Source organism: Thunnus maccoyii, chromosome 7 (assembly GCF_910596095.1).
Source record: "Thunnus maccoyii chromosome 7, fThuMac1.1, whole genome shotgun sequence".
Classification (NCBI taxonomy): Eukaryota; Metazoa; Chordata; class Actinopteri; order Scombriformes; family Scombridae; genus Thunnus; species Thunnus maccoyii.
This window is the reverse complement of record NC_056539.1, coordinates 26,102,915-26,128,772: the sequence shown is the minus strand read 5'-3', so window position 1 is coordinate 26,128,772 and position 25,858 is coordinate 26,102,915. Positions and strand designations below refer to the sequence as shown.

The 25,858-nt window shown below is 38.8% G+C and overlaps 2 protein-coding genes across 6 annotated transcripts in view; one reads left to right on the top strand and one right to left on the bottom strand.

Annotated features, from left to right (window-relative positions):
- Nucleotides 1-12,608, top strand: part of ddah1 (dimethylarginine dimethylaminohydrolase 1) — a 128,244-nt gene extending 115,636 nt beyond the window's left edge. For all 5 annotated transcript variants that reach the window (XM_042417350.1, XM_042417352.1, XM_042417351.1 and 2 more), the window contains 3 exons: nucleotides 417-536; nucleotides 6,062-6,205; nucleotides 9,644-12,608. In XM_042417350.1, the coding sequence (XP_042273284.1) occupies nucleotides 417-536; nucleotides 6,062-6,205; nucleotides 9,644-9,760 (381 nt within the window). In that variant the 3' untranslated portion in view covers nucleotides 9,761-12,608. The remainder of the gene's footprint in view (nucleotides 1-416; nucleotides 537-6,061; nucleotides 6,206-9,643) is intronic.
- Nucleotides 12,609-13,094: 486 nt separating this feature from the next.
- On the bottom strand, nucleotides 13,095-23,028 carry mpl (MPL proto-oncogene, thrombopoietin receptor). The gene is made up of 12 exons (XM_042415692.1): nucleotides 22,850-23,028; nucleotides 21,438-21,561; nucleotides 20,966-21,135; nucleotides 18,432-18,589; nucleotides 17,905-18,067; nucleotides 17,637-17,751; nucleotides 17,103-17,272; nucleotides 16,315-16,457; nucleotides 15,541-15,700; nucleotides 15,127-15,208; nucleotides 14,743-14,830; nucleotides 13,095-14,555 (listed from the first exon to the last, which is right to left on the bottom strand). The coding sequence occupies exons 1-12, from the start codon at nucleotides 22,956-22,958 to the stop codon at nucleotides 14,082-14,084; spliced, it is 1,956 nt and encodes a 651-aa protein (XP_042271626.1). The 5' UTR covers nucleotides 22,959-23,028; the 3' UTR covers nucleotides 13,095-14,081.
- Nucleotides 23,029-25,858: the final 2,830 nt, after the last annotated feature.

Here is a 25,858-nt window from a genome sequence, read left to right as displayed (position 1 = left end):
CCACTGCAGTGCCCTTTGAATGTTTTATAACAACTGTCGGCTGGTCAGTCGGTTCACCACTTTGGTCCAGACTGAAATATCTTCATTGGATGGATTGCCATGAAATTACGTACTGAAATTCCTGATTCCCACAGGATGACGCTTACTAACTTTGGTGATGCCATGATTTTTCCTCTAGTGCCACCATGAGGTTCACACTTTTGTTTTTTTTAATTTAAATATCACAATAATTGGATGGATTGCTGTGAAATTTGGTACACTTAGATGGTGAACATGGTGAACAGTGCTCCTGCTAAACAACAGCATGTTAGCATTTAGCCCATAGCACCTCCGTGCCTAAGTGCAGCCTCACAGAGCCACTAGCATGAAGCTTATTACAGTTTTTACTTCCTATAATGATGTGTTGTGTCTTGCAGGACTACGCTGTGTCTACTGTGCCTGTGTTAGAAGGTCTGCACCTGAAGAGCTTCTGCAGCATGGGAGGACCAGGCCTTATTGTCATCGGGTCCAGTGAACCAGCTCAAAAAGCCCTCAAAGTATGGAACTTGTGTATGTGTGTAATATATGTACAGTCAAAGCATCATCCCACTGCTATGGTTTCCCCAGCTGTAGTCATAGAGACCATTCAATCAGTACAGTGGCTTTTTTTTTTCTAACATTGACGCACATTGACGCAGCACATTCCTTTTTTTTTTTAATTCCTTGGTTGCCTCTTGGCTCAATCCTGTTGGTATGAACAACTCTGTCCTTTTTTTTTTCTCCTGTTCTGTGAAGTATTCAGCAAGCATAACACTACAAGACAGGACATCACCCGTGTTGATTCAGAGCAGACTCTCTTACTTGCAGCTTAATGGCTACTTCCCACTGCAAGCACATTAAAACCACCTGTCACCTTAATCCTTCCTCATTAATTCATATTCTCAGCTAATCTGTGGGGATTGCCTCTGGCGCTCACACTCCAGCTTCAATTACGAAGGTATTGTCCTTCCATTAAACAGCTTGAGCTCATTACCGCATAAAAGGCTTCTGAATCGATCAAGCTCCATTGCAGCAATACTCAAAAAATAAAGGGGGGGGGGGGTGCAGAAGGAGAGGCAGTTGCACCCTGACAGAGACAGATTGGTCGTTTTCACAAAGTGTAATAAATCTCAGCCCATCCCTCTGATGGAATTATTCTTAAAATTCCCAAACATCAATATGGGAGACTGTATGTGAAGGTTTTTGATGGCAAAAATGACTGAAATGCAGCGGAATATATAATGTTGTATTTACACAGCACAGACAAACATACTGTCTTATCTAATTACATAAGTATGACGAATCAAACACACACATTCACTCTTGGCCTTGACAGATCTTTAGATTCACTGTTGCCTCCTAGTGTGATATCTCCCCCTACTGGCCCAGCCCCTAAACAGGGTTACAATGAGTCAAGTAAAAGACACTCAGAGCATCTCAGACGCAATTAAAACCCAACTATCAGACAACACATCTTAACAAGGCAAAGTACTTGAGAGAGCCACAAGGTTATACTTGTTGGTTTGTATGCGTGTTTGCATTGCTAAAGTGCACGCAGGAATTCAAGACTGTATGCAGAAATACACACGTTAATGAATTTTTATATCCCAGCATCAACTCATTAAGATTCCTGCCTGTTTGATCACCCCAGTAATTAGCTACTGGGGCGAGGAGTAGCCGTTAGCGAGACTTAATGACAAACTGCTCGCTTTCAAATTACAGATTACGTCACCCTTCTCCTGCAGCAATTAGCTCCTGTTTTAAAGGACTTTTAACGACCCTGGATTTGTAATTAGGTAATGTTCTCTTTGTGGGGGTAGCGAGATCCTATGAATGCTGTTTAATGAATTCAAAGTGCTTGTTTTGGATGTGGATGCAGCTCTTGTGGCAATGAGGCTCTCTGTCTTTGTACCCTCGCACAAAGACACTTTGTTACAAATTAAAGTTGGAGCCTTACAAATTCTTATTGTCTTTATGGACCCACAATTTGCTGCTGTAGAATAGTAACTGACAAGAGAGAGGACCTGACCTGTTTGCAGTGTGGGTTTGAAGAACATATGATTCATTTTAATGCATGTAAAAGTGAAGCACTGTAGTATTTATCATCTAGTTCTTAAAGCTGTTAATTTTTAGTCTTGTTTTGCAGTTTGGTTGAGTCTATTCAGGATTTCTTGACCTCTCAGGGCTCCAAATGTATATATGTATGTGTATAGGCCAGGTGGGCATGCACGCAATCCCCTGTCTGTGTTTAGCTCTCCTGAGAATGAGAATGCATGTTGACCGGATGGGTTTCATCATCCATCTGCCGCTGTCACCGCCAAGCTTCACTCATGAAGTCATCATCCCGAAATACCTCCTCTGTCAGAGGCTGCAGCACCCACTCCCTGTTCTCTCTCACACTGTTCCCATCAAAGCGGAATCACCAGCAGGTTTTAGCTCACTACTAACCCCTTTACCCTGTTTGATTCATGAAATCATCACTCCTTACTAATCAGGGTTCACTCTTTACCTCAAGGATGTTTACACGGGTTTATAAATATTGAGGAGACAACATAGTGAAGGTCGTGACTCAGAATGAGTTGTCTAACCACCGAATCTTGATTACAAAATTCCCATATACACATGTGATTTAACAAATTATCTGAACATGGACACTGCACTATAAGTAGGAAACTTCTAACTTTTAAAATTTGCTGAGTTTTACATGTTTGTAACATACTGTATGAGGAAAGGAGCCATATATGGCACTTGAGCACAAGACTTCCTTGCCTATGATGTTATCACTGAGTCCCTGAGTCAGCTGCAGTGTCAGACAGCAGCAGCTGATACAACATCATAGGTTACAGCACTGGTTCTCAACCTTGTTGGTTCATGACCCCTTAAAACAAAGCAAGATCTATTTATGACCCACCGTCACCAGTTGCAGACCCACCAGAGAATGATTTGTTTTTTTCCTGTTTTTGAATTTTATTTAATTTCAGAGGCCTGACGAGATAAAATTATTCACTTATTCTATAAAAAAGAGCATGTAAGAGCAGTATAATTTTGTAGCATAAATATTTTCTTGTGTTTTCTTATCTTGTTAATTTTCTTGGGACCCTTCAGATTTATCCTGCGATCCCATTGGGGGTTCTGAACCATTAGGTTACGGTATATGATGTCTGAATTCTAGCCTTGTTAAACCTAAAATAAGAAGAAAAATATATGAAATGAATCAATTCTGCTTCAGGGCAATGTTCTGAATTCTATTCTGTCCCTCAGTATCACATCAATGTTCTGCATCCTCCTCTCCCCTTCCTTCCCCCCTAGTCACTGTATTCAATACCTTAGGGTGTAGCAATAAACACTCCACTTAGACCAATAATATTTCTAGAGTGAAATGTCAACATCATGTCAAACATCAACAGGAAGTAATTTCAGCCTCATTTCCCCTCTGGATTTGAAAGCAGTCTCAAGTAGGATTTGTCTTGTACACGCTGCTGTTGTTCATCAGTGAAAAGAAGTATTGTAAAACTTTTAAAGGTTTCCTGGGAAGGATTAGTACAATGAGCATTATAAATATTCCAAACAAGAGCCAACATACAGTTATACTGATGACCATGGTGGAAGGATTCAGAGCCAGTAAATTGTCAGTGTTTTTGTTAACTGGGTGAGATTCTCATTGCCCGGGGGGGGAGATTTTATTACCTTCCAGTAAATATTTAGTTTAAGCTGCTCTGACTGAGCACATTCTGCTGCCCAGTTACCACACTGTGTATGAACTGGACCTCAGCCACCGTCTAGAAGTAAGTTGCTGCTGATTTGCTGTAGCTTTATGCTCGGTCCAGCGCCAGGATGATTATGTAGAGGCTTGAGTTCTCAATTTTTACATTTGCTGTTACACACTTGGAGAAGATACCCTTGCCCTAAATTTTGATTACTGGAGACCTGAGCTTTGTATCCATGACAAACTTTCCATTTTTAAAAATACACGAGCCATTAATCTGGTCTCACTGTATATGATACTACTACACCCACTGACAATGAACATAGAACGAGCAGTGCCATTAGCCAAGTTGATTTTCTTCATATTTAATTATATTTCACGGATCAGAACTTTACATGTGCGCGATGAAATTTTGCTGTAGGACATTTTCCTTACACCCCGAATAGTTTTTCCTCACTGTTTTTACTGCGAAAATGAGATGTTTTAGATACAGAGAGTGTAGCAGTAACAACTGTGATCTTTGGTGGAGTCAACGTTTACTCTCCCCTCTACCACTCTTAATCCCCCTGTGTGTGAGAGACAGTGTTGGCGGTCACGCACATGGACAGTGTTTTCATTTAGGGCTGCTGCAATCACGTAACACACCCACAAGTGACCTGGGAATGTGTCTGGTCTGGTTGCACACACACAGATACTCACACTGCCTGTACTCCACCCTGCAGCCCTGCACTCACAGAAATCCCAATGTCAGCTCCTATAAAGTTAATTTAATTGATTTTGCACTGTCAGTCATTTGCATGCCTGTCAGTTTAGTCTTTATAAATCAAAAATGAATAATGGCTTTTAGACACAAAGAAATAAGTGATTCTGACAGTTCGATACTGCATTTTCAGTCCGTTTTTGATAGAGTATGATTTTCTTTTTCATTGTTTGTTTCTAACGTCGTTGATGTAAAAGGTTCATTACTGCGGTGATGAAAGTCAGTCCTGTGACAACTTATTCCTCGGGTTTTCTATTTAATGATGGGATTTGCTGCTCATACTAACTGCACAATTGTTCTTCTATTCATTACAACCAAGCACTGTTGCTGCTGCCAGAAACATAAATTGTGTCACTTCCTGTGTGCCAAATACATTTTCCCAGGAAAGACTAATTAGTGAACTTAGAACAACATGTTTGCTATTGGGTTGGATCAGTTGGCAAAGACATCTGTTTACATGAAAATATTATTATTTTTATTTTAATCAAGTACAATGAGTGTGAGTATATATTTAATATATAATGTAAGTAATAAAATGGAAAGTAATGCGTATTTGTATACAACTAATACAGGAAAAGGCCTTTCCCGTCTCAGTAAACGCCCTGGTCCTCCCTACTGTAGCAGACCCAGTCTGTGGGAAGTGAAATGAAAACATTTTCAGCCATTTCAATCCCATTGTGCTCACAAACCACACATTTTACTCCTACATTTGTAGTTGTGTGTCATCACTCATTCGCTCACAGCCACTCCTCCAAACCCACAGATACGTCAAGCAGACGTCACACGTTTTGGTTGCAGTATGACCCTAAAGGTGATATTTGTTGAATTTTATGAGTAAAATCTGATCTAAATGATAACAATTTAATTTGTAATTTCTTATAATTTATAGTTTATGATGACTTTTTATGAGGGCTGTGTTCATTAGCAGACAACAAACTTATCCCACCCATGATTAAAGACGAAGGGTGGGGAGAACAGAAAAGGACAAATAATAGAAAAGCAAAGCAACAGAGGAGGGTAAGAAGCAGTCAGACATACATAGATGGGGTCTATATCTGGTAAAAATTTCACTTCTCAAAATACCTTTTCTGAATGTTGATGCTTTGGATTTTTTTTTACTCGCTTTCCACCTCCCCTCCCCTTCTTGTCTCTGAGGTATCCGTCCGCAGATGTTCTGCTCATAAACATTAAGAGGCACCTGCCTCTCCTCTGGTCATAACATCCTCACCCCCCGACTTCCACTTGGCAACACGGGCCTCTTCTCAGCCTCTCTCCCCCCGCCGCCTGTCCCACCTTAAACTCCTTCAGATTACATAAATAACATGACATCTGCTGAGAAAGAATGTCTGTCTGCTCCTGTGTTCTCCATTAAGCCCCCCCAGGCCCCGACAGTGGTTTGGCGTGCAGAAGGATGTGGTGCTGCCTTTGGTATTGTGGCCTTGCTTCTGATTCAAAGTGTCTGATAGTCTGTACAACTATTTTCTGTCTGTCTCTCTGAAAGTCATTTGGACTCTCACATGCTGTTGTTTATTTGCTTCAATGTCCATTTTCTGTCTGACTCTTACCTGTGTGTGTAGATCATGCAACAAATGAGTGACCATCGCTACGACAAACTGACTGTGCCTGATGACCACGCTGCCAACTGCATCTACATGAACCTGCCCAATAAGGGACATGTGCTTCTGCACTGCACAGCAGAGGAGTTTCCAGAAAGTACAAAGGTAATACTTAGCCCATTTCACATGCACACACAGTAATAATATCTCACATCCATAATCACACGTTCATCTACAATTTTGAGGTTACACCTTTGGGAGGAAGATTCACTAGCAGGACAGACAGAATGGTTTACTGGTTTGAATTTAAAGAGTGCTTGCCTTTGTTGCTTTTCATCCTGTCCAGACCTCTGAGAAAAACAACTGGCTAGAGAGGGAAACCCTGCAACCTCTGTGGTTGTTTTACACAGACCGCTGCATATCAACCACAGCCAGCGCTGTGTTTTAACAAAGAAACCCGCAGTTTGATGTGAAGTGACCTTTTTGGCTAACCACAGACTAGAAACCAGAGTTTTAAAAAGTGTCTTAGGAAAAAAGAATTTTTGTTTCTCAGAACATTAATTATTTTTTACAGTTGATCATCAAAATAAGTCTTAAACTTGCATTAACATAGTTTTTGGCCACTTCTGGGCCACACACCAAGCTTTAAACACAACATTGACATTTTATCACCATTGAAGAAGATGTGGCAAAATTGTTGGCAAACAGCTGCCTATTTATACATCCAGCAGACATGAAGTAACATTTGCATTTGTTTAGAGTTGTATTTCCTGCCACCTGATGAATCCAAGTCCAAAATTCACTCTCCTTTTAGCTCTTGTTTTACTGTCCATCCACAGCTGAGGAAAATGTCTTGTCTTTAGCTGCTAAATATGTTCACCAGCTATCTGCTAACTTCTGTCAGGTAGCGTATAGTCAGTTTATCAGAACTTTTTAATGGAACACCTGTTTGCTGTGAAAATAACTCTGATGAGAGTGGTTAGTTGAGGACTGTAGAATCAAAACAATGAGCTGAAATACGCTAAAACACTCTGTAGAGCTTGAGGTAAACTACAGAGTTGGGTGATAATTATCTCTGGGTTCCACACTACGAGTGACCCCTTTCACATACACAGTCATTTCAGCCATGGTCAACATGAAATATTGATTATTGCAGCTTTAAGTATGTAAATTTCTTCATGTAAAAACATACGCAAATCATTTAATCCTTGAACAAAAAAATGCAAATCACAAAAGTATACTTTTAATGTTTGAATGTTAGACAGCGACTTATGTCTTAATCTTTTTCTACACATTACATTACCTGTTTGTGGCATTCACATTCCCAGTGGCCTGTGATCCCTGGTTCAATTCTGACTGGGGACGTTTCTATGTCTTGCAAACACTCATGACACTTGCATATTGTTTTCCAGCGTAGCACACTGTGAATGACATGTTATTGTCTTACTTTGTCTGTTGGGGTTTGGAAAGGCTGAGCAGTAGCCGTGTTATTTAGATGCTTTGGGGTCCAGATCTAAAGTCAAAAGGATCGAACCCTGCACCCTACAATCTGCAGAGACAGTGCTCAGACCTCAAAATGTACTCTGTGGTTAAAACCCCAACCTCCGCCAGTTATTTTTAGAAGGAAGAATTCACAAAATTATGCGTCTTTGGACTTGCATCTACGGTAAAGGCTCAGTTTTTTTCCAGGAAGATTAACTGAGGGAATTCAACTTGAGCATAATAAAATCTATTTGTGTATCTCATGCTTCCTGCTTTGGTAGTACCTTTTAATGGACCATTTGGAGCAATTTTTGAGAAATGTATGTTTCTTCCATGATCCAGTTTCCTTTATAACGTTCAGACCTACCAAAAATTGGACTCAAACCCAGTTTTGGTCCCAAAGCTGTGTTTAAGAAGTGTTAGCTTAAAGAAAAGTGGAAAAATGTGAATACCACAAGACATAACACAATCAGTGAAAGAGCAGAGATAGTTTTATCAGAGTAGTCTCATCATGTGTTGTACAGTACAGTAGGTCTATAGTTGGTACATGTTTCCCAAGGGAACTTGTTGCTTGTCCCTCCAATGAGATGTAGAGATTTCTCAGCACAATCACCAAGACACTCTGCAAGACTTCTACTGCTTTCGAACTCTAAACATTGTCTGTCCTAATCTCCGGTCTATTTTTAGTTTGCTCGTGAAGTTACATAAGAGTTCCACATTAACAAAAGCTGGGGGTCATGAGAGAGGATTGGTAGGGTCGGAGGGGGTGGAGACAGGGCATCTTTAATGGTTAGCAGTGGCGACGGCTCTAGAGGGCTCAGTTTGGAGATAAAGAAACTGAGCAGACAAAAGGCCCAGTGAAATATAGCAGCCCCTACTGTGTGGGACCATGCCACCCCCAACCCGACATATAAATTTCAACCGCAGTAATGAGAACTCGACTGGAAATGATCAAAAAAAAAGAGAGACTTTGGAGGCGGAGATGCTATAAACAGCAGGGGATTTACTTATGTTGTTTTGGAGAAGTTATGCGAAAGCACAACCTTCCCTGAGTTGACCCTCTGTTTATATGACCAAAAATGAGTCTCAGACCAACTATAATTAGCCTAGCATGAGAAGAGCACTAAAAGATGCAAGGGGCCTCTCCAGAATGCCTGGGTATGATGATGCTACCAATTTCAAAATAGTGCAAAAATGTATGGAAAGCTACATTTAACCCAGTTTTAAGCATTATGATGGTGGTAGTGGTAGTACAGTATAATGATGCAGTGCCATTGTTCAATAGCTGTGACATCTAATGTACTAATGTATTAGTGTCCACACAACACAAAATGTCTTGGGTAGAAGAGAATCAAGAGTTATAATAAGGCACATGAGTGCGGTGGCTTTAAACATGGCATTTGGTTCACCAGAGGCTTCGTCAGCCATATTGCATCATGAGATAAGAATTTGTTTAGTTGGTCCCTCTGGCTGTGCTGCAAGGCCTAGCTCAGTATCACAGTGAGGTTGAAGGGAGAGTTTAAAGAGAAAAATATCCTGGTTTGGAAGTCTGGTAGGAAAACACTGGTTTTCTTCTGGAAAATGTCCACAGGGTGACACACTACTTTACGAGGGTCTTTGGAGAATGTTGTAATAGTTCTCACTCCCATTCTCTTTATATATATTTTGCCGAGAGACCAGGAAACCTTTTTTAATGCTTGTTCGACTGTATCCCTCTACAGGGCTTTTATATCACAGTCCATTACAAGTTGACAAGTAGAGTAAACAAGCTTGTGTTGCATAAGTTTTCCCTTTCAGTTTATTACTGCCAGTCAATCTGTAGTTCAGCTTTTTCTAGTGAGCTTGTGGTTGTGCTGGTCAATGCTTGCACTACTGGCTCACGGATCTGGTACCCACAGACAGAGTCAGGAGGCTGAACAAGAACAGCTGTTGTCATCACAATATCTATTTTGTATTTGATTATTTCTATAATGTACGTCAGCTTTTTAATTCCCAAATACATTGTAAGACTAATCATTTAGATAAACAGTGGTATTTTGTTGAATTTCACAAGATTTAATTATATAAATGTATATATTATATCAGTATTTCCATTGACAGCCTTGTCTGTGTGTCCCGCAGATGTTCGAGAAGCTGAAGGACCACATGCTGATCCCTGTGTCCAACATGGAGAAGATCAAAGTGGATGGAGCCCTCACATGCTGCTCTGTGCTCATCAACAAGAAGGCCAACATCTGAGCATGCTCACCAGTGAGTCTCTCCTAGTGAGAGTGTATGTGTATGAGTGTACCCAAGCGGAGCCTGTACCCAATCACAAAGGACCCCAAACGTTTAGTGAATAATCTTGGTATATTGAAAAGGGATAGGCTGGTTTAGTAAATAATATATTAATTGGAGGCAGTCATCTATTCTTCCTTTACTCCTCAAAACACTCAAATTACTTTAAAATGTCTTGAAAATGTATGAATAGTTGAGTTGACACAAAACAGAATTAGTTTCAGATTATCTATGTTTCTTGAGTTGCATTGGAGCAAAGACGATCCTGAAGTGCAGATAAATTGAGACTTTAGGGGTTATAGTATAAGAGTTAGGACATAATGTTGTAGTTTTTTTTTCCTTTCCCTTTAATATTTTCTATAAAAAGCAGAAAACAAAGCAAAAGAACAAGCTGTTAACCTTTGATGATGGGTCATGAATTCTCCCCATGTTAAGCCATATATGTTTTTTCTACTTATTTGCTCCTTTACAACTAATCTAAGAACTGCTAAGATAACACTTATTTCTTTGATGAAGAAAGATCTGATCCTGAAGATCCCCTCTAATGTCCATTTGTAGACAAATCCTTGTGCTTGTAATTTGATGTTTACAATCTTTTAACAGAACCACACAGAACCGAGCACTGGACCAACAAAAACAGATGGATCTGTTTGATCAATAGTTTTTGTTGCCAGTGAGGTACAGTTGTACAAGTATTGCACTTCAGATTTATGAATTACATAACTAACAGACATCTACAGTCATAAATGTAAACAGTTGGTAGATACTGTTTACATTCGCCATCTTAACTGTGAATTAATTTTAAACATGCTTGGCTATGTAATAGGAATGGTACTTAGTTTGGAATTCATTTTTCAAGAACTGTATTTGTGAGTAAGATTTAGGACACAGAGCCTGCTTTTACTGTAATATGAAAACCTCAATTTCATTGTTTCAATTTAGCTGTTTTTAAACATATATGCTAAATAGCTATTGTCTTTTTACAATTGGTGCTGAGTAAATTTCATGAACACATATTATTTCAAAACCACTAACACACAATTAGTGTATTTTTTAATTCATGACCATCTATCTGACCATTAGGATGTTTTTATTTCTCACTCTGGAAATGCAATTCTTGAAAAACCCTTTGGAGATATGAGCTCCTTGTGTGATCGCAGTGTTATGATTGTTTTTTGTGATTTATTATGATTTTGTGATTGGTATTGAAAGTACTGCCATTGAGACCTGAGGTGCTCTTACCTTTCATAACTATTGCTAACTAATCATCTACCATCCATCATACAGTACTGGAGACAATTTTTGACTGATGCTCAATAATTGCCACCAGCTTGAGAAGCTAAAATTAACCTGTTAATTGATGCTACAATGATAATCTGTGGCCATTTTGTTAAAGCAAATTTGCATCCCTCCTGGTTAGCATTTGTTTAGATTCATGTTAGGATGCAAATTTGACAAAAACAAAGTGGAGACAACTGATTAATAAGCTGTGCCAACCCCGCAGATGACAGATAAAAGCTGTCTGTGGGGGAAATCTATGTTTTCATAATTGAAAGATGAACACTGCAGTTCCTTTAATGTACGATGCCTCTATGGAAAACCAATGACCTTACTACTGCTGTATGATGTCTAAAGGCTCTGTAGTTTTCCTCACTTTGGTTCTGCCTATGCTTTGTATTACACTGGAGTTTTTCCCCCCTGTCTGGCAGTTTCTACTGCAAAACTGTCAAAGAGCATGCTGTGAAAATGATGTTTGTTCCACTAAATCCAGTAGCACCAAATGTGACTGCGGTGAGAGTTTGCACAGTGTGGAGAACAAGCTAACTTCCCTCATTTGGTGTGTGTTTCCATGTGTGTTCATGATGTTTAGCTGCCAGCAGGAGTTTAAAGGTTGTGGATGAGCTCTGTTTTAGTGGCCTTATCACTGTTGCTGCTGAATTCATGTTTAAGGCCTGTAGATGTGACATCCATAAACATGTACACTGTGCATTCGTTATATACTGTACATGTTAAAGCCCATCATGTCTGAAACTGTGTTGTTTCTCAGTGTGATTGTAAGTGAAAGTTGGGGAAATGACATCAGGAGGTGATTCAACCTCCCTCAATAGACATTTGCGTATGGGCAAGCGGGCAGTGATGAAACATGGAAAGAATTCCTGTTGGGAGGAGAGGCTTGTACGCTAGTAAACACTGACTCTTAAACTTTCTCTGTCTTTCTCTCGACTGTCTTACTTGCTGTCTCCCACCCTTTGCTATTGCCTCATAGACAATTCTGGACTAATTTATGGTCATGATATCATACAGTCTGGCAAACACTGTGGATGTGATGGCCTGCCGTTAAAGTGTGACACTAGTAGTATATTTTACAGGAGGCGGCTGGCTGGATGCAGGGTGATCGCATAGTTGCAGAACATCCAGTTCTCATTCTCACGCAGTTGCTGCAGAAACGTGAGCCAGGCAGGACTATTCAGTCTCTGTCTGGTCAGTGTGTCAACCTTTTGGTTTTAGGGAAGCATAGTCATTTTACCCAAAACTGACATCCACCCATCTAGCAGGGTTTTGAATCACCCTTTGGTTGTTCAGCTCTGAAAACAGTCTTTTCCCACTCTTTTCCCATTCTTTGTTGAGGGCTTCCACTAATCCTTTTACTAATCTGCTCACTCATTCCAGTAGTCATGATGTTGTGATTGCCCATGTTCCAACTCAGGTCTCTTGGTTTTCATACAAGTTGTGAGTAATACTTATTTTAGTCATCTGAAAAACGAGCCTTTCGTCTACTTTATGTAATAAAGTAACATCTACCATCTAATTGTGTTGTGCTTTTTTTTTAATTCAAGTTTAAATTAACCCCAGTTTCCAGGTCGAGATCAACTTAATTGTCATTTCATGCCTATTAATGTCATTTTAACAGCTCTCGACGTCATATTTACAGATATTAACCTCAAAGACAAGGTTAGTAACAAATTATGGAGGAAGTGAAATGAGGGTTCATCAGGTGTGATGAAATAGAAACCTGAATCTGGCCACAATCTAACTGTTCTCATTTTCACTGGTGTTGAATAACAAGTATTGTCTCAGTGATGTACTCACCAAATATACTGTAAATACACTACCACCACCTAGTGACTCAGAAATGCATACACCACAGTGCAGCTGCTGTTTGGTAGGAGACAGTCTGGAGAATGTCTCACATGTTATGGTTTGACATGTGCCCGGAAACGGCTTGCTTCAAAGAAAATACAGTCAAGAGGAAAAAAGGTTTTTTTATATTTATTGCCAAAAGCACAAACCCTCAAGTTATAATACAATGTATAATGAACTAAAAGCTTGTTTCAGCTGTTACGTTGAAGAAAATGATGGTGAAGAAATGATCAGTAGTCCTCATGGACATCATCAGCCTCAACTTAAATTCTTTAAACTCATAAAAAAAAAAAATCCACAGAAAATATGTACAATATAAATGGTTGACTTATGTTATGTTATGACTATATGCTTATGTGAATGACTGTATAACAACAAACAATGAAAAAGATTTGAAAAACCACATTCAGTAAAATATATAACATTCACTCATGTAAAATACAGAAGACGCTACATTCAACTGCTAAATTTTAAAAAACTGATACCTCGTGTGATTATAATAGTCCCAAGCCCTCATGCCACCTCGTTTTTCACCTTTTTTTCTTCTTCTTTCACTTTACTCTAAGCATATAACAGCACTCTTAAAACCACCAACTATTGCTAGTTGTTACTAATTATTGCTAACAAACACTTTACAATACAGTTCTTTTGATAACCAAAGCCACTGAGTAGAGTCTTGTCTTGCAGTCTCACAAAAAGTATTTTGTGATCTACTGTTCCCTCTAGTGGACATAAAATATAGAAGTAAATACGTACACCATCCACCCTGATATGGAGGAAACTTTAAGCACTTATGTACAAATATAAAATTAATATATAATCTAGTATGCCTAAATATCTTAAACAGCATTTAAGCCAAAAGCTTCAACTGCCCTAGCAATGTCATAGTCTTGTTGGAGGCATGATACCATGTGACATAAAACATGATCACCACTAACACACTTTATACTGTGAAAAGATGGTCACAGACCTTTGCTAAGACATGGAGCGCATTAAGTTTTAGAGAAATCTGTAAACATGGATGTATATATCCTTGTCAATTTGCAGCAAACTATCATTTCAATGTATAAGTGCATAGTATACATGAAATCTGCGCCAGCGGAAAACACGTACCTCAACCTCAACTTGCTATGCTGTACACTTAGCTACAGGGGAAATTAGTATAAAGGTTGCCTGGCCCCCTTGTAGCAGTGACGTTACAGTCAAATTTGTTTGCAAGCTCAGCCAGAGGCAAGTAGGAATGGTTAAGGAAATCAATGCTTAAGCAAGGTGGGACACAGACTGATCCATCACTGCAGTGACATGCTGTTTGAAGGAGCTCACCGCTAACCTCCGGGTCTCTTTTCTCTCCAACCTGCTCACAGACATACTTGTTTCCTTTTGGGCTAAGAAAGACACTGTCTCTGTTAAGGGTCACATAGTCTGGAAAGACTTCTGGTTGTGTCCCAATGCTCCCCTCTAACTGTCCTCCGCTGGAGCAGCTTCCCTCTGGTGTCAGGAGCTGGGTGGATTCCTCTAATGGCTTCCCCAATTCTGAAACCTCATCTTCATACATGATCTCCACCACAGATGCAGTGGTGTCGTCTAAGCACTGCTTTGCAGTGACTGGAGGATCCTGTGGCATGAGCACAGTAATTGTTCATTTGTTAAACCTGGGGGTACTGGCACAAATTTTACAATCTTATAAGCAGTGGCATGCATGGAGACCAAACCTTTTTTTATTCTGAGTGCCAAAGTGCTCTGTGTACCCTTTGATGTCTCAAGTTTTGCACAAGTGTCATAGCAGTTGTTAAAGAATTTACCCATTTCTGTCTGTTGATCTCTGTCAGAAAGCCTTGTAGGACTTTGTCAAGGTTGGGCACTGGAGGCCAAAAATACTGCTTGAGCTTGCTATGAAAATATGTAAAAACAGACATTAAACAATGTAGTAAAGCCAGTCAGTAAAACAATAGGTTAAACTTTATGGTTATAATTAAGGTGAAATAATACAATAGTAATAATAAGTCAGGATCGGCAGATTTTAAATAATATAAAATGTCTACAAAAAAAGGTGAAGTGATAATATTGTACAAATTGATATCAATTTAAGAAGACATGGATGGAGTTATCACAGTTCAGAATTTCTATGACATGTAATCTTAAGAAATGACTAATTACCATCTGAATGTGTTGTAAAATGATTTTACCTGAGGTACGTGGAAAACAAGGAGATGAGGATGACAGCAGTAATCAGCATCATGACAGGGATACACACCATGAGCCAAGTGCCTGTAAAGATTATCCATGTTGCATTATGGTTTGATGAATGGGGTCCAATAATTATGTTTAGAGTAACAAAGAACTGCATTTCACAGGTGTTTAATGTTTATATTTGAATGGCATAGCAGTGTTACTACTAATTTTGTTGTCACGTAACCAATGTTGAATAAACTACTTGTTGAAGCTCTTATAAAACTCAAAAACAGCAGAACAAAAATCCACATTACATGTGGTGAAATTTTGCAACTTTGATTAATTTATACAAACCCATGGGAACTAGTTAAGAAATACCATAATGTTAACAAATATTTACCCTGATTTCACTCTCAGTGGAAGCTTACCTCTATCAATAGGGGTGTCTCCAGTGAGCACATCTGACCAGTCACTCCAGTGGCCTGAGTAAATGGATCCATTAGGTTTAGCTCTGACCTTAACACTGTACCGGCTACCTGTTGGAACCTCTAGACACGTGCCAGGCTCTGGACCCTTTGGGGATACCATCTGGGGACAGAATGCTTGTTGAGAATGATAATGTCAAAAACAATGCAATCTTAGTGATGACGTATGTCTTTTGCCTTCTTTCACAGTGGCTTTTGTGTAGCAGTATATACATATTCCCTCACCATGCTGCGTTTCCCTACTTCTTAAAAAAATTTCCAGATCATAGCTGTTTTCACAAATTATTTTTCACATACACTCATGTTTTTGCATATATAATTATCTTGCAACATCCAGTGTTAAACCATGCATAATTTTTCTGATTTTTTACTTTGAACTTTTGGATTCCTCACTTTGGTGTCATCTGGTGGTGATATCAAGAATGACACTGTGGCAGCAGTGATGCTCACTGCTACACTGTATATGCTAGTATGCCACATGCATCTTTTTACAAACAAAAACTAATGCCTTCAGAATAATTTGAAAGATGCTATTTTGAGTGTAACTATACCGTGTTGCTGGAAGGGAATGTTGAAGTTTTTTTGCATGAACACTTACTACACGAAATGCAAAAGAAACAAAAAAATTCTAACATGGCTTGAGGGTCTCTTAACTATTGAAAAACAAACAAAGAAAAATATATAAAAGTGTGTGCCCCACTGTAACTGACATATTACCATCCATGCTTCACCCCCTCTAATTTGGTAGCCGACTTCATACTGTAGGTGACCCGACAGAGACAGAAGAGGAGTTTCCCATTTCAAGCACAACTTATCTTTCTTCAGCGCTCCTCTCAGATGAGCCGGTGGGGGTGTTCTGACTGAAAGGAAAAAAACCCACACAACAGGTTATCAACAGACAAAGCCACCATGGAACCAAACTTGAAGGAAAACAATCAACACCTCAAGCGAGAGAAGGTAATTGGGCCTCCTAGGCTCTTACTACTACATTAACTAAAAAGTGCAGCCAGTTGTCAGTAATGTATTAGGTAAACATCTACATTCCAACTTTTCTAACTAGCCTAGAAAAGCTACAGAGCTTAACCTTAACCTTCTAACTGAAAAAGGTCACACAATTTTATGTGACCCAATGTTTTGACAAATGTTTTTGACATTTGATTCATGTATGAGAAAGGCAGACATATAAGCAATATGCACACTAACATAATAACCATTTTTAAATATCTCTGTTTTTTTATGGTACAACTGATCAGTAATACAGAGTTCTCTGAACATCTGCCTCCAAAAGCTATCTCCCTCTAAGGAAACTGTGATATATATATAAAAAAAAAAACAACTACAATTTGACTGCTACGACAGGGTGGCATTGAAGTACAATTTTGATTCTCCTCCTTGTCAGATTTTAATCACATCACCAGCAGACTCAATAGCTAATAAAACAAATCAAAAAGTAAAACGACACAGATCCAAAGGATACAAAGAAAGGAGGAGGAAAAGTCACTCACTGCTCTTGTTAAGAGTGAACTCTTGAGTAAAGAAGGTTCTGCTGAGTGGAGCTGGTGTGTTGCTGAGCTTGACCCTGACTTTTCTGGATTCATCTCCATGGAAACTGCACAGGTCAGTCAACTCCCTGTCAGCCAGACACTCTGCCCATTCTGTCCAGCCCAAAGCTCCACTGCAATATTAATATCATCATGTCAACAAAACGCAGCCAAACAAAATGAACGTCAGTTTTGTGTTCAGGGGGTGTAACCCAAAGACCATAACACATTGGTTTATGCTGGCACTTATATACTTTTACTGTTGTTTTGGTCAGTAACCAATGCAGAATGAAAGGAATGATGAGAGGAAAAACATGACTACTTGCAACATTATGCCTTTGTTGCTCAAAGTAATGCTGCATATTAAGTCTTTACTGTGGAGGATAACATCAAAAACGAGTTGGTATTCAACTAAAACATAATAAAACAAAATGTTTGTGCAGAGATTTAAGTACTTAAATTGATTAATCATGGAATGAAGTGCAGATTTTATGCTACCTGAGACTCATCTTGTAGGAAAGTTTGTACTCATTTTGCATGCTGTATCTGCTACCATTCCACTGACAGGTGATGTTTTGCAGGTCAGAGGTGTAGCACAATAGTGAAATATCATCTGCAAAGAGAAGAAACTTCCCATTGAAGTTTTGCATCTTTGATAGAAAAGGTCAAGGGATAAGATGTTGTGCTATGGATGACAATTTATTTGATCAAACTTTTGCTTAGTCATTCACCCAGGCATTCCTTTTCTTTTCTTATTTAGACACACCTGCACTTTGGGGAGCCACAGCTTGCACAGGGTGTGACCAGCGGCTCCAGTGTCCTGCATCTTCACTGTTGGCACACTTGACTGCGACCTGGACCTCAACCTCCTCCCCTGGTACCAGTGTTACCACTGCACCATCACACTTCTCTTTTCCTTGTAGAAAGCACTGTAGATTTGAAAAAAATATTATTAAAACTTTATACTCACTGTAAATACCAAAACAAGCCTACAGGTGAAGGCATATCAGAATAATCCTCAATGAGCAAAAATGATATCAGTTAAAAAGTTAATTGCAACTAACACGTTTGTCCAAGTACAAAAAAATACAACAAATTATGTGTTTAAGTAATCACTCAATGAATCAATCCAGTAACCAACCAACTGATAGATTAACATGTTGATGGACAAAAGACCATCATACTAACTAGCATGCAGCTATAGCATGCTATATCAGTTACAGAAAAAATGTCTTTATGCTTACACACAGTATGTGCGAGTATATCATGGATTTATTTGAGAGTTCTCTGTACCTCTTTTGTCTTCTCTTCCAGCCCCTTGGAAGAGTATCGAATCTTGTACTGCACCTTATCTTCCCAGTATTTTGACACCTTTGTGTGCCATGAAACCTGCAGCTGTCCAGCTTGGTCATTTTGATGCAAGGACACATTGAAGGGGGGATCCAAGAGCACTAGAAACAATAAAATTGAGGAAAAAATAGGGAGTATATATCACAGAATCCAATGGTGTAAAAACAATCCCTGGTGTTTAGGCAACAGGTGAGGAGGCTACTTGGTGAATCATCTCAATGATGGGAGATCCTAGCAAATACCCAGGACATACTGGAGGGACTTAAGTCTCCTAGCCTATATTCGATAAATGGAAAATCTTCATTCACTCCAGCTTCTCTGTATGAATTTTGCCTGATGAAGGTCTGAGAATTGAAACATCATGTTTATAGTGACTATTTGTCCAGAGTCAGTATGGGCTCTAAGATGTCGCCCAGTTACACTTCATTTTATGTTGGATTCTTCGAGCAGGAGATACATAGATGACATCTTTTTCATATGGACCCCCAGAGAGACCAAGCTCAGAGACTTCCACAACTTCATTAACATACAGAATACACAACAGAGATTCACTTTGGCCTATGGCCCTTTGAAAAAAACTTAACTTTCTGGACATTATGATTACGAATAACAAAGAGAACCTTAGCATTAGCCTATACAGGAGGCCGACTGACAGAAACTCTCTTTTACATGGACAGTCATATAACCCTACACCTTTAAAGAAAAGCCTCACCATTTTTCAGTTCAACCACATACGCCGCATATGCATCCGGACATGATTTTTTTTTAAAAATTGATAAAACATCTAGACTTCTCAAAAACAGAATTTCAGAACATAGAAATGCTATCAGAAACCATGACCATAAGAGCCCTGTGGCCAACCTCTTCAATACGATGAACCACACTGTTGCCTCCATCAGTTATATTAGAATTGAACATGTCCAACTCTCACAGGAGACATACACACTCTAAACACTATATCACCTAAGGGCCTCAGTGAGGAAATGAACATTCGCTCATTTTTGTGACTCCTGAAACCCTCTCTTTGTCAGTTATATCCTCTGTAGACTAGTCATCTTAGTTCTGGTTTTCTTTCTCGGTTTCTTTTTCTTTTTTCCATTTCTTTCTTTTTCATTCTTTATGCTGTTGGTCTGGTTAACCATATTGCACCTGTTATAAGACAAATAGAGACACTTCTTTTTTAGTTTCCCACACCGTACCAATGTTGGTCAGAGATACTCTACTCAGGGTCTTCCTCTTTACAAATATGTTTGTACATACAATATATTTTTGCACATATTGTTTTCTCTGGTAGTGATTGATTGAATGTTATCTTACCACAATGAATTCTGATCTTTATTAATTGATAACTACATATTTTGTACATATAATATATAGTACATGTACATATACATACACACAATATATTTTTATGTATATTTTTGTGTGTATTTATTTATGTATATATTGTTGTCCCTGGTATTTTTATGTCACACTGGAGTTTTGGGTCATGTGACTGCATCATGTCACTTGTATATATTCATGTATATATTTAATATTGCGTTGTGCCATGTCACTTTAGTTTGATGAAGAGCAGTAGTGCTTGAAATGTTTTCTTGGTGCAGTAGATTCTAAGTGGATATTGGAGCCCTGCAGTGTGGGGGCTATTTTTTCTGTTTTTTTCGACATTTGCTCACTTTCACCCCAGCACCCTCTTTAGTCCGGATGTGCGTGGATACTCCTATTTCATTTAGTGATTATTTGCTGCCCTTAAAAAGCCACTGAAGAGCTGCTGTTGTGAGAGTTGTAGTTATGCATGCTTCTTCTCACAAAAATCAGCAACACCAGCAACACAAATCAGCAAACTGTCGGGTGTGGCCCAGTTCTGGCCCACACCAATGTTTTGACTTTTTCATCTGGCCCACATACCACATGGAATGATGGCACTTGGGTGGTCCGCCCCTGTTTCCCTGATCTGGGCCACAAGAAAGCCAAAGTAATGCCGTATGTCAACAAAGCAGATAAATCAGATAGTACAGAACTGGTCCACATCCAGTGAGAGCACCGCATCTTTACCAAAGAAGGCCCACATTTGGTTTGGGATATTTGGGCCATATTTGCTATTTTACATGTGGACCGTTTCAGGCTCACATACATTTTGTCCGGGCCAGAAGAAGGCCAGCAATGTTGCATCATTGCCTGAAGTGGCCCACTCCCATACGCTATCTGGGAAACCCTGACTTCCTTGAGTACAACTCTCAATTACACAAAACAAAGAAGCGCTGCCTGGTGGCTGGAGGTGTAAACATAAACAACACAAATACTGTATGTGCAGTACATACAAGTAAAAACGGCTCCTACAGTCTTACTTAAGTGAATGCATATAGCTTCATGCGCATCTCTAATTTTTTTCTACAAGATAACAATCTATTTCCATAGCTTACAGTTTCTTTGTTGAGGAAGGAAACATTGTAAAATGGAGAAAAACAAAGTCTTACAATGGTCTTCCACAGAGACAGTCCGATCGTAGAGGCTGGTGTTGGTGTTGTGCTCCACCACTTTAAGGTGCATCCCGACGTTCAAGAAAACATCTGAGTCAGGAAACGAGCAGATGTGGAGGAAAGTTCTCTCTTCTGTTCTCTGGACAGACAGATCGCATCTTTCGTCTCTGGATTTTTTGATTAGACAAACACAACAGACATTGTGGTAAATTGATCAATCAATCAATCAAGTTGTACAGCATCTGTCAAACAAGTAAATGCAGTTCAGAGTGCTTTACAAGTGACTAATAAAAGCCAATAGAAGCCAATGATCAAATATAAGATAGTTAAAGTTTTCACTAATACTAATGAACAAGAACATACAGTATAATGTTACATAAATAGTAGCAAGCCAAAGAGCTGAAAATCCCTGAACAATATGATTCAGTGAATTCTTAGGGAAACAATAGATTTACTGCATATAACTTACGTCATGTCAAACTTGTAGAAAAAATCATAAGTCCTGTTGTTTTGGGTCTCAAAAAAGCAGGTGAAATCCTCTTCTGTGCGGGTGAAACATTTAGGATCCTGCTCATCCTTAAAGAGCAAAACATCTGCCCCAGAAATGACAAACGTAATAGATCACCAATTGTGGAATACTACATGTACCAACAATTCCAACAAGATAGTAAATGACTGCATTTATATATCAAAAGTGCTTAACAATTTGCCTCTTGTTCACACATTCACACACACTCAGACACCGAGCTACCATGCATGGTGCTGGCCTGACCATCGGGAGTAATTTGGGGTTCAGTGTCTTGCCCACGGACACTGACATTTGGACAGGAGGAGCAGGGGACTGAATCACCAACCATGTAATTAGTGGACGACCCACTCTACCTCCTCGACCCCCTGATTTAACTTGTAAAAGAAAGACGTAGCAACAATATATTATATTGTGGCAACAGGTGTATTAGAATAATACAGAATAATGTTGTGCAAAATATGTTATCATCTTGTGGGAACAAGGTGGGAAGATTGCAGGTAGGTTGATAGAGATCTTCATAAAATAAATATATTCATAAAATATCTTGTTCCCACAAGATAAGAGCTGCACAGTTCACTTGTTTTCACAGAATTATATTATTCACCACAAGTTAGAAATCTGTTGGGCTGAGATAGATAGTGTTGTGGTTGCTACAAGCAGGGTTTTAGCCAGAACATGCAGCGACAACAAAAACAACCAAAAAAAACAAACTGAAACTATAAACTAAAGTTAACTCAGCAGCCAAACTTTGTCATTAACCTAAGTAGTCAACTAGATAGTTTTCAACAAAAAATATTATATATTATATTATTATATATTCCACTCTTGAATGTAATGATTAGAAGAGTATTGCAGTAATGTATACTAATGTCATTACTAAATGGTCAGATTTTTTTAAATACAAATGAATTATCAAGTTCTTTGACAATGTCAAGCAAAATACTGATTAGAAGTTTGTCAGTGACACAGTTAAACCCTGATGAAACAAAGGGGTGTCTTTAAATAGTATTTTGTTGCACTCACTGGGTCTCCCCTATAAAACTACAACTGGGGCCATTTGACCCCCTCTCAGACAAATACTGTTCAAGATAATAACTTGCACCTATAATTTCTTGTTCCCACAAATTAACACATGACTCAAAAACACAACATATTCTGGGACTTTGGGGGCTCTGGGGGTTATATATATATATATATATATATATATATATATATATATATATATAATAGTAAACATTTTCAGTGTAAATAAGCAGTAAATGAAGAATATGCAGCTGGACTAATTGGACAGAATTGGAAGTGATTCGAATTGTACTTCACCTATACAAAAATAAGCTATCCTTAAGCCCTACCTTCCCTTGAAAGATGACTGACAGTTCCTTCCTCGCAATGTATCCCAGGCACAAAGACCACTTGTATCCACAAGCTAAGGAGTATCTCCCACCTGCAGGGAAAATTCATGGTATATGGAGGTATACTAAACCACCATGGCACTTATACTAATACATCTAAGACAGCACATACCTGTATATGTGCATTGTGTGGGTTGTAAGTGGTTTTGAGTGGGCATGGGTGTGTACAAAAGATAGAGGGGTGGGCTCAATGTGACAAGTGTGCTTGAACAGGAAGCATGATTTGTGTACAGTGGAAGTAAGCACCAAAAAAGGCAGTGTGGGAGGCATGATTGAGAAGGGGAAAAAATCCATACAATAAAAGAAAGGAGGTGCTATAACTGATGAAAACTAGACTATGTGCATGTTTCATTCCATCATCTGGCCTTGTCTGTAGTTTCTTCCTTATTCTAAATAATGTTTCTCAATTTATAAGGAAGTTATTTTGATGATATTGATCAATGGCATGGAGAGAAACTAAGTACTAACAAAGGATTCATCATAAACTTCAGGAAATCTAGGAGTGGAGAACACTCAAATAGAAACAAGCCATAAATCAGACCCCCTGTTGCTCTATCAGTGTCTCCTCCCTGAGTAAGACCACATAAGAGTCTTTATACCCTCTGAGAAGACTGAAGAAAGGTTGCTTGCCCCAACGCCTTCTTATTTTCTCTGCTAATTTACCACATCCTGACCTATTGCATGACTGTAGGGCACACTATTCTTCGAACATAGCTCACCTAGACAGATAGATATAACTACATTGGTAGGGAATGAAAATCATGATTAGCACTTACTGATGCTGATTGCACTGATGATTAGCAGCCATTACTATGTGGTTGCAGACAGCACATTTTTTGCAGATGCACACATAAAATTGACAAACCTAGCTTACCTCCAACTTATACTAACTGTGAAATGAAAACCTTTCAAATGCTCTCATAAATCCCCCCCAAAACAGATTCAATTGTATGACCAATTTCCTGCAATTTAAGCTGTCTCAAATTAAATGAAAATATGTGTTTCATTCCAAGTGCATATGATGGTGAAATAACAAAAAATGCATTGCCATTTTTTTTAAGGTGCTATTAGTCTAATAATCAGAAACTTTTAAATGTATTGATTACAGTGTCTCACACTCAATTAGGATTGGTTCCTTTTGAAACAGATTTTATTTTAGTGTGTAACCTAATTTATTGTCAGTATTTAATTCTTAGTTGATAATAATTTACATGTTCTCATCTAAAAATCATAATTATACCAACTCTTTTCTGTTGATGCCTCTATGGAGGAGTCATTTAAGGGGTTATCTGTCTCTGAAGAAGAGTTTATGCAGAGGGTTCACATTGAAAAGACCTGGTCATGGTCCAAAAACTGCAAATAAGCCTGCACTTTTGCAGATTTGAGCTTGTTACAGTAGTTTTGAAGAACTGAAAAATCCAGGCTTGTATCAAATCATCAACAATCAAATCTGGCCAATATCCACATACAAAGAATAGGGTCCAGTGCTAGTGCTGACTGAGAGGCCCTACGGTATGTTCTATCCAACAGATCCTTGGGTCCTAACCACCAGATAATGCAGCCATTTATAACAACCAATTTCATGAGAAAACCCTCAAGATTGCCAAAGGTTGAAACCCACCACAGCCACTTCCTCTTTGGCTCGGCAAACTCTACTGCTCATCTGTTACCAAAAACTGCTTATGCCCCAGATACTATTCTCTCAGCTGGGCACTGTCTCCCACCCAAGGTTGTTATCTTGCCAAACAGTAGTCTTTAACAACTCCTCAACACCCCCAGCCAACACATCAAATCCCCCAATGTCATTTGTACCCCAACTCTGCTTGTGATAGGATGTTACCTCCAGCTCCAAGCACCACACTCTCAACTCTAGTTAAAATCAACCATAGACGCCATACCACATTGAAGACTTCAAGTCACCCTCTCTATCCCCAAGCAGCTTAGTCCCTTATATGAGGACTTGGGTTATTTGATGTTCTGCATACCCAAGAGAAATAACCTGTACACAAGACTTCCCAATATAATTTACACTCAGTAATACTCCTGTAGCATTTTAAAAACAATGGTTTTTGTTTTCTATACTTTAGGGTGGAATACATTTCTCCCATTGATGTGATATGATGATAGCCTTGGCTCTTCTTTCTGAACCTGCTGAAGTTTTGTAGAGGGCTGATTATTATTTTTAAGAATGCAGCAAACCTGATAAAATGCAGTTGTGACTTTGGCACATAATTATACTACTTCTGTTTCTTCTCCATAGAGTTTTCTATAATCTTACATATTTTAATGCATGGTATTGTAAAATTCTTCACCCTTTTGTATATAAAATATTTATTTGGCTTTAGTAGCACTCAACACAAAATGTCATTTATTGTAGGAATAAAATGACAGAGAAGAATCTTGATGTACAATGTAACTGATGATATTAACAACTACGAGTGTTTAGGAAAGTTTTCTTATGTGCGATTAAGAAATACACACTGTGTCCTATTTACACCACTATAAAAAAGTTGACTGCTACTCACTACTGTGAAAAATGAAATTTCTGAAAACAGCAAATGTGTTTTAGCCCAACTGTACAGCTCTGGAAAGCTTTAACTGTAAACTTGAACAGGACTCAGACTGTATCACATTACGACAATACAATATTAATTTAAATTGGGGATTTTCCTCCTGCTTAAAAAATTGTGGCACACACAAAATGAAACCTGTAAGCATGAGATCTTTGTAACAGGAAAACACTTGAGTACTGACCACAGACTGATACAATCTCTATCAAAACAGCAGGCTTAGGCGGAAGCTGTCATATGTACAAGTTACACAGAAATCTGAATGATTTTTTTGACTGATAAAAAATAATAACCCTAACCTCAGCCCAACAGCCATGCAGGGAGTGTACTACAAATAACCCTAACCCTGCAAACAGAAACATTGTTCTCATTTCTAATC